A 19,629-nucleotide genomic window follows, 5' to 3' on the forward strand; every position below is an offset into this window, starting at 1 on the left:
GGTCAAGACCATGATGATATTTGGAGCCAGGTGGTTCTGGGGGAATCTGAACTGAACACGATCAAGTTATTTGTGAGTAGGTACCACTATCAATGACTCTATGACCTACTGATGAGGAGACCAATAGGTTCCTGTAAGACCTATCCTGTTCTTATGGATAGGGCACACCTGAGTAATGTTTCACATTCTTGGGTAGAAGCTGTGTCATAGTTGTACTGGAATAGTTTGACTAGCAGTGGTTAAATTTGGTGCATTGGTCTTCAAAAGCACATCCAAAATATCAGCACCTAATACCTTTGTTATACCCAATGCAATCATGCATTTCTTAATGTTGCATGGAGTGAACCGGGTTTATATTGGCATCTATGATGGTGGAAATCTGGAAAGGAGGTTGACAATGATCATTCGCTTGGTACTTTTAGCTGACAATAGTTGCAAACTCTTTAGTCTTGTCTCTCACGTTCATATGTTATACCCAATGCAATCATGCATTTCTTAATGTTGCATGGAGTGAACTGGGTTTATACTGGCATCTATGATGGTGGAAATCTGGAAAGGAGGTTGACAATGATCATTCGCTTGGTACTTTTAGCTGACAATAGTTGCAAACTCTTTAGTCTTGTCTCTCACGTTCATATGTTATACCCAATGCAATCATGCATTTCTTAATGTTGCATGGAGTGAACTGGGTTTATACTGGCATCTATGATGGTGGAAATCTGGAAAGGAGGTTGACAATGATCATTCGCTTGGTACTTTTAGCTGACAATAGTTGCAAACTCTTTAGTCTTGTCTCTCACGTTCATATGTTGGGTTGAAGATGATATTACCCATGAAACCCTGGCCTCTTAATTACTGTGTTGTTCATGACCATTCTTGAGCAGATGGGCCAGGCTACTAAAATTTAAGATAATCCACATCAATTGCTTAATAAAAAATACCTTACCTGTTAAAAATGGATCTGTAAAGTAGACATTCTCAACCCATAGCACCCTTGAGGCTTGAGAGAATGTTTTAAGGTGTCTGCCAAAGGTTACAAGAGAATATGTAAAAAAAAGATTGATGTGTTCATAAATCAATCTCAGAGTCAGGACAAACAGTGGTCAAAATGTCTTAATTATCAATCAAAAGATGCCATCCAATGAAAGTGAATAAGATCAGGGTGTTCACAATGATTTTGGTTGAAGTGTAGAGAGTGGCGGAAAAAAAACAAGTAGATCTGTGCGTGAAGCTGTAGTGGTGGTTGGCATTTTGGATGCAATGTATAGATAGAGACACTGGAAGAAGGGATGAGGTAGCGCAAGGAACTTAATTGCTTGTTGTTTTTGGATGTAATGCTTTCTCAGCATTAACTGATAATTTTAAGTGTGTGTCTCCTTTTATTTCATTTTGAAGGCAAACATGTTTGTACCTTTGTTCATCAGGTTCTTAAAGTCTCCACTCAGCTATTGAGGTTAAGAAATGTTTCATTTCAGGTAATGAAGACTGACAGCAATCAATTTGTTTCATGAAAATACAAATGTATTATTTGAAAATCCTCTTGAAAATTGCAGTTAAAAAGTTCTTGCAGTGATTTTACTTCTGTCGTAGAAATCCACAGTTAACTAGTAAATAATCTTACTCTCAAAAGGAAAGGTTAAGAAAGGGGTTGTTCGAGACAATGATCCACAGGCGGGTGAGATCCAGATTCTGGATTCAGCTTATCGTGTGCAAAAACTGTACACGTGTAGACAGATGTGCATAAATCCAGATGGATGGAGTGGAAAAGCTCAGCGAACAAAAAAGGGAACCTCTCACACGGCACAGGAAGACAAGGGAGGGAGGGGCATATTTTGCTGGAAGCAGCAGCAGTAGCGGTGTCGGGCTGGGCTGCAGGGGGAGAGTCTGGGACTGGCTGATGAGCTCGAACTGGTACGAGGTTGGTGGATGATCACATGATAAGGATCCAGTGGGCAGGAGCCTGGTTCAAACCCGCCATTTTCCTGTAACTCCTGCTCCTTTTCGGCAGAGGAAGAAAGAGGATTTGAACCCTGGGTAGCGACAGCTGCCCAAGTGACTGCCTTATATATAAATTGGAGCAAGGGAAAAAAAAAGCTTCCGGGCGGCCAGTTCTGCTTCGTTTCCCGGGTTTTCAGTTTACTTTTTTTTTGTTTTGGGTTGTCTTGTTTTTTTTTCTCTCTTGGTCTTCCTTGCTGGGTTTGCTCAGTGAGGGATTTAAACCCCCCTCTGGTGTGTGAAGCTGCTGGCGAGAAGGGAAGATGTCGGGACAGAGTATCACGGATCGTATCGCCGCGGCTCAGCATAGTGTCACCGGCTCGGCCGTCTCTAAAACCGTCTGTAAAGCCACCACACACGAGATCATGGGCCCCAAGAAGAAGCACCTTGACTGTAAGCACTTACTTGCACATTTTTTTTCCCAGCGAAAACGGAAGCGCTTTCCCCACCCGGCCGGCCTCCTCGGTTACCGGGTTGAATTTTAACCCCCAGCCGGTTGTGTTTGCAGTTAGTGCCGGGCCGTGATGTTGTTGTTGTCAGGGGAAAGTCTCCCTAGTTTGCATACGGCACCAGGCCTCAGATAACGCCCTTGGCCTTGATTTTGTTCAGCGGACCGACCCTGACTGAGTGTTTTGACGTCTACATTTTAATATATCTTTCATTACATTGTTCCACCAGATTTTTTTTCTCTCGATGCACTGCTTGCGAGTTTGCTGTAGGAGGGGGCGGGGGCAAGTCTCGGGACTTCCATACATTTTTGTGGTCTGCTGTGATGTGGTAGCTGTGGTTACAACGTCTGAAAGCTACTATTGAGGACAGAAAATGCAGCCCACCTCGCGTTCCCGGTGTAACGAATCAGTATTTTTCTATTATCGGAATGACTGGAAAATATGCCGACTTAGCTAAAACGGTCTTCTACATTGGTCGAAATAGAATAGATTCTTTTCATTTAGAAAAGAAGGTTCAGGACTCCATACACTCTCCAGATACTATATCCCTAATGTCTTTAATTATATGGGAAGTTAGTTTTTCATGGGCTGAGGAGCAGTGCGTAAGTGTCCCAGATTGGAAGTTTCTTCCCGTTTCTGAAAATCTGCCTCATTGCATAGCGGTGCCTGGAATTGATTTCCAAAAGATACAGCAGTTGGCTGAGATAAGTGTGGCCTGAATCCACTGCAGTATCAATATTTGCCTTCACTACCTTCAACATAATTTAGTGCTAATTCTGATGAGTAACTAGAACATTTTTAAAAAAGTTCATACAAGATGTTTGTTACGGTTCGTGGGAATTTTTTAAACAATCTATTGTAAACTCGGTCTGGAACCTCAACCAGAGCTGCTGTAGTAAAACAGAAAATTAAACATCAACATTTTAAAAACTGCTAGTTTCTAGCAATGGGTCCTTGTGGATAAATGTGATTCCTAACTATACTGTTAGCAGGCTTTCTATATCTGTTCTCTTTTTTTTAATGTTTTGTGCTGTCGAGTGATTTTGAATCCGTTTTGAAATTTTAGTGTAATCAGATTGGTGCATACTAGCTGAGCTGCAATGGCCCACCTTTTTTTAAAAAAAGGTATCAACATACTTCGTCTTTTGTTTTAAAAATACCACACTTCTTAGCTACTGCTGCAATATTAAAATCCTGTGGTGGGAGATCTGTGTCCAGAGTTCATGTACAACATTTTTTTTAGGCTGTTGGCATGTCTGGAACTCAGTAGTTTTTCATCCTGCAAAATATGGAAATTCGCATAGTTTTCTCTCAATGGTATTCTATCCTCTTTTTAGAGTTGATTTGAAGGTATTGATAGTCTTGAACAGGTGTTCTTTTGCTAGGAGAATGGTATAAGGCATGAACAAAAACTACAACTTCAGTGGTTTAATAATTGATTTATGATTAATTACCATGACATTCTATTCTCATTATGTAGTTTGAAAGGTGAAAACATTTTACCAGTTTTAATCAACAAAAATAATCTGTTTTAAAATTACTCATCTGATGTATTTTCAGAGATTGGCTTTGTATTACATGCCGATGCAGAACAGCTTGTAATGCATATAAATGCGAAATTAACAATCATGTCCTGTCTAACTTCTAAAATTATGGGAAGCTTGAATGAGAGAGATCACCTGTAGTAAGCAGCTCTCAACATTTGAACTTCCCCCCCACCCAGGTGTTCAGTTCAGTGAGCATTTCAAAACACCAACTTCCAGACTGTATTCTGGCTGAATGAAACGAAACAGGTTCAATTCTTGCTGAGTTAGGTGATTAAATGATTACTGTCAGAACAGCTATAGGGATGTTTCAAGTGGTTTCACTGATTCTGTTTTAGTTATGCAGGGGAATGTTGGCAATTATTCTGCTTCCTGATTGTTATCCACCTATCTCTACTGAAAGTCTATTGGTGGGCATTGGTGAAAGGTAGGGTTGGCTCACGTGCAATACTTCTCAAGGTCAGATAAGCTGCTGACTACTATGGAGGCTCATTCAAGAGCTCCAACTGTACCCATAGTAGAGTCAACCATTTATTGAAAATGGGGTACTAACCTGGCATAGGTCAAGGGATGAAAAATGTTCTTGCATACCACTCAGTGTTAAGTTTTGAAGTGATTTTTAAACTTGAACTTTGCAGCTCTCTTAAGTTCACATTGCACCTTCAGTTTGTATTGCAGAGAAGCATCTATGTTTAAACGCCTCTTTCTTCTCAGCTTCCCAAATGTATCTGCTTAACTGTAAAATGAATCAAAAACTAAAGGATGAATAATGTCTCTGTGCTTTGATGCAGTTAGTCTTACTGTGCTTCACCCAAAGACAACACTTTTTCCTGACTTCCTTGTCTGGAGCCAAAATTTAAATACTACAGTATGTGGCAGAAATTCAGATTTTACTAATTTTTGTGGATCGTAAAAAGTTCAGAAAGAAAGAGTTATGTGTAATTGAGTTGAATTCTTTCTTGGTTTGGTATATGTTTGATCTGATGTCCCTTTCATTCAACTTGGTTTATCAGTGGTTGAAGTGTTATCTCCTGGCATATGGGATTTGGCAGCCAGCTGCAACTGGAAAGTAAGCTTGCTGAAATTTGCTGTAATTTTTAGTTTAAAATTTGGCTGAATGTCCTGCACATTAAGCGTTGGTAAGATTATTTTTTGAGTTGCAGTTGGTCACGTTAGGTCTCCATATCAGGAACCAGCGATATAATGCAGTTGATGCCGATGGCATGATATAAAAGCAGTTGTAACGGGAAATTATTGGGGAAGTAATTTTCTATAGCTTTAGATCAACTTGGAATCTAAAATTTTCACTACCTCTGAACTTCTGTGGAAATGATGGCACTTGATTAGTAAATGGTATGATGCTTGATTAGTGTAACATCTGTGGAAATTATTGTAAGATGCTGGGTCACTTTTCAGTTTGATGCTCTGAGGGGTTCAGGTGTCATAATCTGCAGGAGTAAATTTCAAGCTGTTGATAACTGTGATCTAATCATTGAAGTACGATAAAGGAATAATGTTGGATTTTTTTTAGTTTCAAAAAACCGTGATTGGCATTTGGAGGATAATTCTTTTGCTGGCAGAAATTGGTATCATTCAGTTCATATGTATTAAAGTCCATGGTGAAATATTAATGATTGATATCACTAACAGTTGACCTCAAACTTGTAATTACTCGAAAATAATATGGTCAGGACGTATCATTACTATATCTGATGTAATCAACTTCTTCACAAAAGGCCTGTTCTGTTATTCAGTTTTAGCCATTTTGATGATGTACAAGTTAAGAATTTTTGGACAAAAATATTAATGTTATTTGTAATGCCACATGTTGTTTAACTAGTAGTGGGACTTGTTTCTGTGAAGCTAATGTTTATAGGGTGTTCCCTGCTTTGCAGCTCTTCGTTCTGTCTCTTTCTGTATGTGCATCTGCTGCTTTCCATCCTCCATCCCTTCCCATACCCTATGTCCCACCCCCACTCCAACCTAACATGGAAAACTGGAAGTTTTGAAAATGTGCCATGCGAGCACTGTATGCATTTTCGTTGAAAATTGCATTTATCTATAGTAGCAACGCATTGACTGGTGTGGAAGTCACCTTTTTAAGCTGCAACTGTTGCATTGTCAATACTTGCAGGAAAATGGTTTAATTAAAGGAGATCTGTTTAACACATCTTGAATTTGATTTTTTAAAATCAATTCAATAACTTTTTCCAAAAGTAACACAATACTGTAATTGGTTATTAATGAAAGATTGTACAGCCTTCCATTTTGAGGATCAGTTCGCAGTCTGAAATTTATGATGCTTCTAGTACCAGTTACATTCATGCTCATTTCTTTTAACTGTATGATACAAATCACAATTGGTGATTAAACAGCTTTAACTATCCAATGGTTAATGTGCTTTTGTCCCAATTGAAGTTGTCAATAAGATGATTTTGCCTATGCTGATTTCCTTTTGTAATTTGAGAAAAATGCCACTCACCCACCTCCAAATAAAGGTGATAGTGAGGTTTTTTGATGTTCAATGCAACTACATTGAAAATATCATTTAAAATGTCAAATAACTTGTTCCATATCTGCTATGTTGAAATAAATTCTGTAACCTACTCTTTTTTAACTTTTCTAAAGTAGTCCAATTAATTCAAAATGCATAAAAATCCACATTCTTTAAATCTGATTATTGTTGAGGTGATTAAGTTGAATAAACTAATGTGACATGTCATTTGTCATGTTTTTGAAAGGAAAGCCATGTCACTTATTTTTACATCTGATTCTGGAGGTGGTTCATATCTCTCTCCAGTACTTCAGTATACAATCTAGATTGCCACTAGACGACTACTGGGTGAATGCTGCATCATCAGAAGTGCCACTTTTCAGGCAAGATGTGAACCTGATGCCCCATCTGCCTGTTGAGTCCCGTTGCACTAGCTAAAAACAGGGAGTTTGGCCAGTGGCCTGGCTAACAATTGTTTCTCGACCAATACCACCAAGCAGACTTAGTTGGTCATTTCATTTGCTTTTGTGTGATCATCCTGTGCTTGCCTGCATAAGATTATACTTCATGAAGTGATTCGTGGAGTATTTTTCAGACTTTTTTTTGTAAGGTAGCGTGTCTTTAAGAATGCAGCTCATTTGGTATGCTCCAACAAAGGCATATAATCAAGATTGTTTTTAAATTTGCTTTTCTCCACTTGCCACTAAATTAGTAATTTTGATTTAATTGGCATTGATGAAGGCAGTCTTTGGGGACTAGGGAACCTTTTGTTGTCGTCATGTATTGCATTTACCTGTTGTAAACTGCATCTTCCAGCTTGAGTTGCAGAATAGCTGTTGATTTTGATCCTGAGTGATTACTGACTCAACAGCTACTACTTTCTCTTCTTCCCCTTCACACCCCCCACCAACCATCCACAGCACTTGATAGCAATTACTTCAATCTATCTCTGCTCCTTCAACACTGAATGTTTAAGTAACTTTTGCCCGCTCTCAGTACTGCTGTTTGAACCAACAAAGCAGTGTAGTTTGTAGAGACGAGGCAAATTGATTATCGCAATACAAAGTTCATTCCGATTACTCATTTAAACAAGGGAATAAAATTTAATGGATAGTTAGGAGTAAGGGGGAATCAGTAGAATGAGTGTTACAGAATACTGATAGCTTATCAGGAAAAGTCACTGAAGCTTATGGCAGATCAACTGCCATTCAGGATTCTAAAGAATTCATTAAATTTGTGTTTTGGAGAAAGAGAGAAATATGATCAAGAAATAGGCCGAGTTAAAGATTACAGATTAAGATGTTTCAAAGAATTTCTTGTTCTCTTGCTCTTTCTTTCCCAAGACCTTGCCTATTCACCTCTGACTTGGCTTAGGCTCAACTAAATGTATGATTTGAGATATATTTGAGGAGATAATAGACGCACTTTGATATTTTTCTTTTTGCTGCTTGCTAATTTGTGTCTGTTAACATCCTTTTCTGCCTGCTCCTTCAGTCATCTTGGTCTTGTGACCCAACTAAAAAAAAACTTCTAACAGTTGTCCCCTTTTTCCTGGTTTACTTTCTGCCATTTTGTAATGCCAACTGGAGACATCTTCAACATTTTAGCTTTACCTCTCTGCCACTATCTTGTATTACATGGGGACTGTCTACCATCCAGTTGTGAATGAGAATTTTTTTTCCCAATTTAGCATTAGCAGCACCAAAGTCAGCCCAGTAAGTTTTAAATATCTAATTTTGCATGTCATTAAATCATAAAATAAAAGTTTTGTACTACTGGAAGCAGCATGTCACCTAATGTGATCAGACTACAATCCCTACAGTGCAGAACGAGGCCATTTGGTCCATCAAGTCTGTACCATTTTCCTGGCAGAGTATCTTAGCCAGGCCTTCTACCTTGCCCTATCCTGATAACGCCACACATTTACCATTGGCCAATCCAACTAACCTGCACCTATTTGGATTGTGGGAGGAAACCCACACAGACAAGGATAAAATGTGCAAACGTCAAACAAATGGTTACCCAAGCCTGGTGCTGTGAGGCAGCAATGCTAAGCACTATGTCAAGGTGCTGCCTTTAGCTCATCTCTGCTAGCTCTGCAGATTGCAATCCTAAACATTTGATGCTGTTGTCAAAGATGAGTACTTTTGAGACGTATTGTTTTATTCTAGGAACAAGCCACCACCTCTGATAGCAACTTTAATAGATGTTTTGAGAAGTGATGACTCATCTGATGAAGAAGCAGTTTCCAAAAGCTCATGATACCAAATGAACCTGTTGGACTTTAACCTGGTGTTGCGAGACTTCTTACAAGGAGCGTTAAGTTAGAGAAAGGTTGCAGCCGAGAGACCTTTTTTGTTTTAAAGGCCATGTTCAAAAAAAATCAAGGTGAGAGGGAAAGGAGAGACGGAAATGTATATCACGTTGTGTATTGTTTGTTCATCTGTAAATAAGACTATCTACTGGTCCAAAGTCTCTGTCTTGATTGTTAGGAATGTTTATTCAGCTCACCATTTGGAGAAAGAGGGAAGAATTCACACGCAGTATGTAAGATACATGGAGTGAAAGTTCTTTTGTTATGACCCCTGGGTTTCGTTATTGTTTTCATAAAAATTAGACTGAGAACAACGAACTGACTCAGAGGAGTCATGATGTTTAGAAGTTGCTAATTCCCTTGCAGTTCCGAAGGTTAAATCTTGCCTGTGCAATCTCGGCCTCCTGTTTGATCCCATGAAGAGCTTCAAATTCTGTCCTGTAGCCTTGTCATATACTGCCCATTTAAATTTGTGTTGCACTATACTCCAATTGTTGCTAAAGGACAGTTCAATACTTCTGCCACTGCCATGTTTGACTATGATGTGGAGATGCTGGCGTTTGACTGGGGTAAGCACAATAAGAAGTCTCTCAACTCCAGGTTAAAGTCCAGCAGGTTTATTTGGTAGCACAAGCCACAAGCTTTCAGAGCGCTGTTCCTTCAGCAGGTGAGTGGGAGTTCTGTTCACAAAGACACAAACTCCATTTACAAGATAATGGTTGGAATGCGAGTTTTTCAGGTACAGATGATGAATAGAGAGAGGGTTAAGCACAGGTTAAAGAGATGTGTATTGTCTCCAGACAGGACAGATAGTGAGATTTTGCAAGTCATGGGGGTAACAGATAGTGTGATGTGAACCCAAGATCCTGGTTGAGGCCATCCTCGTGTGCGGAACTTGGCTATCAGTCTTTGCTCAGTGACCCTGCGTTGTGTGTTGTGAAAGCTGCCTTGGAGAATGTTTACCCAAAGATCAGAGGCTGAATGCCCGACCACGTTCAGCCTCTGATCTTCGGGTAAGCGTCCTCCAAGGCAACGTTCACGACACACGACAGTGCAGAGTTGCTGAGCAGAAACTGATAGCCAAGTTCACGCTCATGAGGACTGCCTCAACCACGATCTTGGGTTCACATCACACTATCTGTAATCCCCACGACTTGCCTGGACTTGCAAAATCTCACTTATTGTCCCGTCTGGAAACAATACACATCTCTTTAACATGTGCTTAACCCTCTCTCCAATCACACTGTCTATACCTTTTTAAGAGTTGATTTGCTGTAAAGACTCACATTCCAATTATTATTTTGTAAATTGAGTTTGTGTCTTTATATGTCCTGTTTGTGAACAGAACTCCTGCTTACCTGTGAAGGGGCCGTGCTCTGAAAGCTGAAGACTTGTGTTGCCAAATAAACCTGTTGGACTTTAACCTGGTGTTGTGAGACTTCTTACTGTGTTTGACGATGTGTGCTGCAACTTGACCTTAATTTCACCTTGCCCATATCAATCTTGTAGAACATTCTGCTTTCTCGTTATCATCTTCTTCCTTTTTGGCAGCTCGTCCATTGTGTAAAAATTATCCATGTTCTTGGCCTCTGATTTCTGCAAATCAATCCAATTTTCAGCTGTCTTGATGCCGTTAATTTGAACGGTCTGTCCAAACCCCCCTCCTTGTAAAAATGTATCTCTTTTGTCGTGTACATGTTTATCTCAGTTCTTCTCCTAGCGCATGCGCTTTGAAAATCTGTAGTTGTGACAAAACTTTAGGTCATCTGTTCTACTATCTTCTCCTTTGGTTAGGTGTCACTATTTGTCTGATTAAACTTCTGTAAAGCACATTGGGATGTTTTCCTGCATGAAAAGTACTGTATAAGCTCTTTGTTGTTCTGCACCATCTGTTCACATTTTCAAGGAATCTTTTATTTTTTTGTTTTTTTTCCGCATGATATACCTGAATTACACCTGCATATGCATATTCCAGTTAGTCGTCTGCTGAAATTTCCTTTGCTACAATTGCTTACTTTCTCAATAACAGCCTTGATTTATTTGGGGCAATGTTTGGACTGTCTTGTATGTTACAAGTGCATCATTGTTTGTAATTTGTCACTTCACTAGGGAAATGTCACCAACGGGTTCCATCTTTGGAATACTGAGACCACTCGCCAATTTTGTAGTGTGTGTGTGTGTGTATATACTGTAAAAATTGGAGAGGATAGATTAAAATGTTGCTGTCATTATGTTTTGATTTTAAGAGCTCAAATGCCAGGGTGTGGAAATAAAGAATTGTTGTTTTGTCTACGTGTTAAAGACGCTTTGGATTCTTACTGTGGTAATGTTAAGACGAACAACATCAGCTTTTCGTTGTTCAGCAACTGTGTCTGCAAAATGTAAAACATTGCTGGAACAACTGCATTGTTTTGTATAACAGATGAACATTTATTGGAATCTCTTCCAATTTTTAAATAATCCCTGTTACAAAAACCTCTTGCCCAAATGTTCGTGAGCTCTTACATGACCAATAATTGGTCTAACCACAACTGGTATAACACCTTGGCTACATCAGATTAAACGATCTTTGGTATTGTCATCTATGCAGCCAGGTGATGCAAGGTTTTGTTGATTTTGAAATCTATCACAAACTGTGTCTAGATTATTCTTAGTCTGGAGTGTTTGAACTTGTAATGATCTGTTTGGTCTTAATTTGGCTGAATTCAGGCGAGCAAAATCTGCCTATGGCTGGCTAATGATCGGAGGGATGTATGTTCATAAATGCCACTTTCTGTTTGCAGAAAACAAAACTGTTTATATTTTATTTTAAATAAAAAATCTGTACCATCCCCAGATGAAAATGTTACCTGTCTTCCCGCTTCAGATGTTGATAGATTGTCTGCGTATTTGCACTTTTCCTTTTCTTCAGTTAACAGTGATGCAGTGTGGCAGCATATATTTCAGTTGTTCACTTTTGAAAATTTGCTAGCTGTAATTTGACATGGCAGTTACCTGATGGACGAGACACGTGGTGCATCCAATCATCAGGGAAGAAAACTTGAAGGTAGATTTGTTGAGCATGTATTGTGTTGACTGAACACAAAAATTGTTGCTGCAGGAATTAAGATGCACTAACTGGTCTTTCTGGTTGGAACATGTTGTATTAAGGTGATTACAGTGGAACAGGAAAGAAGCGAAGCCATTGTTTTCAAACTTGGGATCATGTAAATTTTTAAATGTGCAGTGTTTTAAATCCCCTGGAAGTCTCATTGAATCAGGATCCCAACATCAACTGTCCACTAATACCTTTCATCTAAGTGGGTTTGAAGATTAATGGGGAACCCCTTTGCAGGTGTTGGGTAAGAAATTTAAATATTCTCGTATGTAGCTTAGTTACTTGTTTTTTTTTAATCTGCATTCTGGCTTGAATGGCTAGTACATCTATTTCCTAGACTGCCCAGGATCAAACAGACAAGTAGACAGCTGGGTGAGCTACTCCACTGAAACCACATAATTGTGGCTTGTGCTACTGTTTGATCAATAAAACTGAAGACCTCCTGCCTTGGCTATATCAGAGGCTGCTGCTCGCACCACTAGAGAGAGAGAGAGAGAGAGAGGATTTTCACTGACAGACAATTCCAACTTTGTGAAATTCACTTTGTTCACTTTCCAATATTTCAGCTGCAGTTTCTTCCTGCCAGCCTTCACCATGGCATGGGAGCAGCCTACAAAACTCCACCACGAACCTCTGATGAACAAGTGGAGCTGGAGTTCCTAGCTTCCCCTTTGCCACATGCTGCTTCATAGGGCAGAGGGGATTGATGCAGATTTCCAGTTGAAGGAGGTGAAATCCCCCTCCAGGAATACAAGCAGAGGATCAGTGATCTCATGTCTGGTTTGAGCACTGGTGGATCAGGCCTTCTGGCAGATCATTGACAGATTATGCCCTCCTTCCAGAGTGGGAATATTCTTTCAGTTGCTGTCAAGATACCTGACACTGAAGAATCACCTCTTTGTGCAACCCACCCCTCACAGGTCTCTGTTTTCTCCTTGAAAGGAGAAAAGGAGGCATGGGGGATATTGAATTGGTATGGACAGAAGATTAGCTAACTAATAGACAGTTGTGATAAGAGGGGCATTTTCAGGATGGCAACCTGAGTTGGAATGTCACAAGGATCCATGCTGGGGTCACAATTATTTACGATATATATTAATGATTTGAATGAGGAAAGTGAATATACTGCTACCAAGTTGGTGGATGACACGAAGAAAGTTGGGAAGGCAAGTGGTGAGCATGACACCAAGTCTACAAAGGGATATTGACAGGTTAAGTGAATGGACAGATGGAATATAATGTAGGAAAATGTGAAGTTATGCATTTTGGTTGGAAGAATAAAGGAGTTGAGTGTACATATTACGGAGAAGGAAGTGCTGGATGTTTTAAAGTGCATCAAAGTAGATGAGTGCCCAGGACATTGGGAAGCTAGGAAGGAAATTATGGGTCCTGTAGCAGAGATACTTGAATCATGAACAGTCACAGGTGAGGTGCCTTCAGATTGGAGGGTGGCAAATATTGTACCTTTAAGAAGTGCTGCATGGAAAAGCCTGGGAACTACAGACTGATGAGCCTAACGTCTGCAGTGGGTAAATTGTTTGAAGGTATTCTGAGAGACAGGATCTACAGGCATTTAAAGATGCAAGGACTGATTAGGGACAGTCAGCATGACTTTGAGTGGAAAATCATGTCTCATGAGTTTTTGAAAGGGTAACTTGGAAGGTAGATAAAGGCAGTGCAGTCGATTGTTGTCTACATGCACTTTGGCAAGGCCTTTGACAAGGTACTGCATGGTAGATTGTTGCATAAGATTAAATCTCGTGGGATCCAGGGTGAGGTAGCCAATTGGACACAATTGGCTTGATGACAGAATACAGTGGGTAGTTGCAGAGGGTTGCTTTTCAAACTGGAGACCTGTGACCAGCTGTGTGCCTCGGGGATCAGTGCCAAGTCTGCTGTTATTTGTCATTTTATATTAATGGTTTGGATGAGAATATAGGAGGCATGGTCAGTAAATTTGCAGATGACACCAAGATTGGTGGCATAGTGGACTGTAGAGAAAGTTATCTCTAATTCCAACGGTATCTTGATCAATTGGGCCAGTGGGTTGACGATTGGCTGATGGAATTTAATTTGGATAAATGCGAGGTGATGCATTTTGGTAGATTGAACCAGGGTAAGACTTGGTCAGTTAATGGTAGGACACTGGGGAGAGTTGTAGAACAAAGGGATCTCGAGGTACAAGTTCATAGCTCCTTGTCCACTTGTGACTTTCGGAGTGGTGCAGAAGACATTTGTTTTGTTTGGTTACATTGGTCAGCACAGTGAGAAGTCTCACAACACCAGGTTAAATTCCAACAGGTTTATTTGGTAGTACTTGTTGGTAGTACTTTAACCTGGTGTTGTGAGACTTTTTACTGCCCTTACCCCAGTCCAATGCCAGCATCTTCACTTCATCAGTCAAAACATTTTTGAGCCATCTTGTTGAAGTTGTACAATATGTTGGGAAGGCCACATTTGGAGAACTGTATACAGTTCTGGTCACCCTATTATAGAAAGGGTGTCACTAAATTAGTGCAGAAAAGGTTTACTAGGATGTTACCAGGAATTGATGGATTGAATAGACTAGGACTTTTTTCTCTGGAGTGTAGGAGGCTGGGGGGGGGGGTGATCTTACAGAGGTCTATAAAATAATGAGGGGCATAGATCAGCAAGATAGTCAATATCTTTTCCCAGAGGTAGGGGAGTCTAAAACTAGACAGCATAGGTTTAAACTGAGAGGGGAGTGATACAAAAGGGTCCAGTGGGGCAATTTGTTTTTCACAAGAGGTGTTGAGTGTTTGGAACAAGCTACCAGAGGTAGTAGTGGAGGTGGGTACAGTTTTGTCTTTTAAAAAGCATTTAGTTATATGAGCAAAATGGGTATAGTGGGATATGGGCCAAATGTGGGCAATTGGGACTAGCTCATTTGCTTTCAAAAAAAGGATGGCATGGACAAGTTGGCTGAAGGGCCTGCTTCCATGCTGTAATACTCTGACTCTAAATGGAAAGAAGCTGCGCTTAGTGGGATTTGAGAGTCCTTGTGCATAAATCACAAAAGGCTAGCATGCAAGTTAAGTAGGAAGAAAGGAAAAGCAAATGTAATGGCCTTTATTTCAAAGGGAATGGAGTTTAAAAATAGGGAATTCTTGGGAGAGGTTGAATGGGTTAAGCTGTATTCGTTGGAATTTATAATGAGAGGCGATCAAATTGAGTCACACAGGATTCCAGGGGGGTGGGTGAAAAGGTAAACGGTGAGGTGTTACTTTCCCTTATGGGAAAGCGTAGCCTTCCCATGTCTCTTCTCCATTCCTATTGTGCTGCAGCCTCAGCAATTTACAGGAAGTTGAGCCTTTCTGACCTTTTCAGGACTCCTTTTTAATTCGAAATCCTTCCTTCAGATGTGACACAAGTTCGCTGTCTAGTCAAGGAGCCCAGAAGAAGGATGCTGATGTTTTAGTCCTGTTAAAAGAGCCACAGCAAAACCTGCTGCAAATTTCAACAGGCTCTCAACCTGCTAATAGTCACTGATTTGGCAAAGACTAAGTGTTGAAAATTCTGAATTTTGTTTTTACTGAAGTGTTATTTCTGACTTGTTTCTTTCTGCCTTCTCCAAATTGTCTTGTCTTACAGTGATGTATACAAGATTAAACTTTTTTTAAGACAATGCTGGTCTGGGTAAATTAAGATAAGTGACGTAATTAGAGCTGATTTCCAACTTCTGTTAAAGCCATTGATTTTAAATGATGTTTCACATCTCGCTGTTAGCATTTGTGCTTATTTCTTTTGTCTCTTTTTTTAAAAAGGAATTTGGTAATTCCATATTGATGGACAGTTAGCAGCAGTGCAAAGTTTGATCATGGAGCTGAAATCAGAATGCTCCATTTAAGTAGAATGTGAGTGTTGGTATTAGAATAAGAGTGTTGGGGTCTCTTGCTACCCACCTCAAATCTCTGATAGCCTTGACTTGGGGATTCATTATTGTCGATTCCTACTCTTTTTTTCTTCTTGATTCTCCTCCTATTTCTGAGCCATTTTAAACCAGGTATTGGTTTAAAATAGTTTTTTAATATACAAGTCATTGCTGAGTTTTAACGAATAAATCGTCTGTATTTTTTTTTCGCTGATGACCACAGTGGTTAGCACTGAGGCCATACAGTACTGGATCCCTGGTATCTAGCCTCGGGCCACTCTGTGGAGTTTGCACATTCTCTGCGTGGGTTTGCTCCGGGTGTTCCAGTTTTCTTCCCACAGTCCAAAGATGTTGGGGTTAGGTTGATTGGCCATGTTAAATTGACCCTTGGTATCCAAGGGATTAGCAGAGTAAATGTGTGGTAATGGGGATAAGGCCAGGGTGGGATTGCTGGTGGTGCAGGCTCGATGGGCCAAATGGCATCCTTCGGTACTGTAGTGATTCTATACTGCAACGCATTGAAATAAATCAGCTTGCAATGTCAAACAGCAAAGCCAAATATTTTTGCTCAATTCTTATCACATCCATTATTAGTAAAAATGGATATGAGCTGTTGAATTTGATCCCTAAAATGTCATCTTGAGTTTAGTGGTAGCGCTCTATTTTTGTTCTGAGTGAGAAACTTGTACACTCAAGTTCCATTGTAGAGATCTGATAACATAATCCAGGATGACGATAATGAGGGAGTGCTGCACTATTGGATTCCTCTATTGGATTTGCTGATGGTGCACATCTCGGCATCATTTTAAGCAATGTAGACGGAAGCACAACGTTACAGAAGAGATGTTGGTAAGTTACGTGAATGGACAAAACTGTGGCTGACAAATTATTTCACTGTAGGGAAATTAGGTTAGCCACTTTTTGAAAAGGCTAGAACAGGGTACTTTCTAAATAGTGAAAAGGTAGAAATAGTGGAGTTCCAAAGAGACTTGGGAGTCCAGGTCCATAGATCATTGAAATGTCATGAACAGGCAAGTAGAAAAAACAATAATAGAATGATGGCCTTTATGCTTGAGAACAAGCATGCAAGGAGGGTTAGAAGTTGTGCTTCAATTATACAAACTGCTGATAAGACCACATCTGGACTAATGTGAGCAGTTCTGCGCACAACACTTCATTTTGGCCTTGAAGGGAATTGTAACATAGATTTACCAGAATTACACTTGAAGTTCAAGGTTTACTTGGCCCCTGCCTCAGGACAATTGCTGAAGCTCTCATGCTGCTGTTGTCTCTCTTGACTTCTTAACTGTTCTAATGCACTTCTAGCTGGTCTCCCCCATTCTACCTCCTGAATGCAAAGATCGTTCAAAACTCAACTCCCCTTGTTTAAACTCTTGTTCGATTCTGGTTTACCCATTATACCTCTGCTCGCTGACCTACATTGGCTCTGGTCAAACAGCATCTTAGTTTTTCACATTCTCATCCTTGTTTTCAAATTTCTCTGTAGCCCCTCCCCTATCGACTCTCTCCTCCAGCTCCTCAACCCTTCCAAAATATCTGTGCTCATTTAATTCATGTCTCTTGAGCTTCCCTGCTTTTTAATACTTGCACCCTTTGCTTCTGACCAAGCTTTTGGTCATCATTCCATGTGGCCTGTTGTCATATATTAAGAGATTTTTAATCTGAACTTTTGATTTGAGAGTAGAAGGACATGAGAATATGGAAGTTGTCAATCATTAGTATTTAAATAGTGTTGATGAGAATACAAATGAAGTACACCTGTCCTTTTGCATGTGAAAGCCGTACTTCTGATCAATCTATAATATTTTTCTGGATAGAAGGTATGTCATGCCTTTTACATCGGAGTTATTTGCTCTAATTTCCTAGTTCCTCACCTGCTTTGTTGAATTCCTCTAATGAATGGAAAGTATAACTAAAAAATGCTGTGAATATATATATTTAATTTGGCAAAAGTGATATTTTATGGTGCATTTCAATACTGAATTCAGAGCTTCGTATTAACTCAGTGGGGTCACTCTAGAAAATTCCCTTTCTACTAGACTTGACTGGAATTAAACTTATTTTGTGTGACTTTCTGTATATGAGAGAGACCACATAAAAAGACTGCTTGTTCTGTTGTTCCGTTAAATAGTGTAGTTTTCCATGCACGTGTAGGTGTTGACCAAATAATTGGAAGGAAAAAATGGAAAGTTTGTTTTCTATTCCAGTCCAGCTACAGTTGGAGGATGGGAGCAGGAATTTTTGAGTCTATATATAGGATAATGTCATTAGAGTGTGTGTAATCTCTAATATGAATTGGTATTGACCAACTGGGAAAATATGCTTTTGAATCTTATTGTACTATAGTTTTTCTTGATTTATCTAAATGTCATGTTCATAACTTGCTTCCAAGATAGTTTGACATGTACTTAATGAAAAATACTTCTGATAAGCATGATCACATCTTGTGAATAAATATGACAAGATTATTGTGCTACTAACAATGTATTTTTTAAAGTTAGCTGATCCATAATTAACTTTCAGTTGCATACTGTGACTTTCTTCTAAATTTTAATGGAAAGCAAAGTTTGTGTGTGGATATAATGTCACATCAGTGATCAAAGAATTTACATGAAAGCCCCAGCTGCTGATGTGAGTGCCAGTACCAGTATAAATTGATATTGTTTGAATTGTCTGAAAACAGCATTGTGAATCCAAGCAATGTGTCTCGCCTGGAAAGCGTGCCAGTGAGGAAAATGACATTGTAGCATTTTGATGGGAGGAAATGTGCCAGTCATTCTTCTGTTTAACACTGGTAGCTATTTTCTTTTACACTGTGCAGCTCATTCTTTTTGCATTAACAGAGCAGGCTTTTTTCGTTGATGGGTCTAGAGATGATCCCCAATCTAAGATTGGATTATGTACAGTCTGAATGCACCATTTCATGTGCCGTTTTCAAATGTATAGTGCAGGTGCAAAGAGTAGAATTGATAGCTGTTTCTTTGCCAACTGGGCTTTCCAGCTTGAAATTGTGCTATAAACTGAATGCAAATACCACTTGAAAGGCAGACTTGTAGAGTGGCTATTTTCTCAAATATTAATCTTTCCCTTGCAAAATACTACTTTTTAATTTTTCTTAAATTTGAGCTCATAATTTCTGCACTTCAACTTGCTGAAATGGCTGTGGAAGTAAGCATTTCAGCTTAGTCTCTTTGTCCCAATGTGCTCTTTTGACCTTCTACCATCCTTCCACTAAATTGAAGGATGATTGCTCGTGGAGTTTCTTTAGCTGAAGCCTAAAAGGTGGCCACATCTTATTTCAATTTCAAATTATTTAAAACGTTTATTTGAATGTTTGAGGATAAGACCATTATGGGACTTATGATATTTCTTAATGTATTAATTTTTCACTAATCAGAAGCTGATCTGATTTATTAAGACCTCCTATTTAATACCTGCAATGTCAATTAACTCTAACCCTGCCTTTGTTCATCTGCTGCTGAAACACTCATCCAAATTTTTTTACTTCTAATTTTGACTATTTCAGTGCATTTCTGGCAGGCATCCCACATGCTAACCTCTGTACACTTGCGGTCATCCAAAATTTGTCCATGTCCTAATTTGAACTGTCTGGTTCTTTAATCACCCTTGTGCTTGCTGATCTACACTGACTCCCATTTAAGCAGTGACTTGATTTCAGAATTCCCTTTGCTGTTTTCACCTCCATAGTTTTGTCCCCCTCTAGGTCTCTAACCACATCCAGCTCAACAATATTCTGAGATACCTGAGCCCCTCCAATTCTGGCTGCTGTTCAATAAGATTATGGTTGATCTGGTTGTGTCTC

At 39.5% G+C, this 19,629-nt stretch overlaps 1 protein-coding gene across 17 annotated transcripts in view; it reads left to right on the forward strand.

The window, feature by feature from the left end:
• The first annotated feature begins 1,931 nt into the window (after positions 1 to 1,931).
• Positions 1,932 to 19,629, forward strand: part of picalma (phosphatidylinositol binding clathrin assembly protein a) — a 115,047-nt gene continuing 97,349 nt past the window's right edge. For 5 of the 17 annotated variants that reach the window (XM_080197041.1, XM_080197037.1, XM_080197038.1 and 2 more), the window contains exon 1: positions 1,934 to 2,388. In XM_080197041.1, the coding sequence (XP_080053167.1) occupies positions 2,259 to 2,388 (130 nt within the window). In that variant the 5' untranslated portion in view covers positions 1,934 to 2,258. Of the gene's footprint in view, positions 2,389 to 8,653; positions 8,871 to 19,629 lie in introns of all 17 variants that reach the window. The other 12 variants (XM_080197040.1, XM_080197045.1, XM_080197046.1 and 9 more) reach the window with 6 other exon arrangements.

This window comes from Carcharhinus amblyrhynchos, chromosome 10 (assembly GCF_965287045.1).
Source record: "Carcharhinus amblyrhynchos chromosome 10, sCarAmb.v2.hapA, whole genome shotgun sequence".
Classification (NCBI taxonomy): domain Eukaryota; kingdom Metazoa; phylum Chordata; class Chondrichthyes; order Carcharhiniformes; family Carcharhinidae; genus Carcharhinus; species Carcharhinus amblyrhynchos.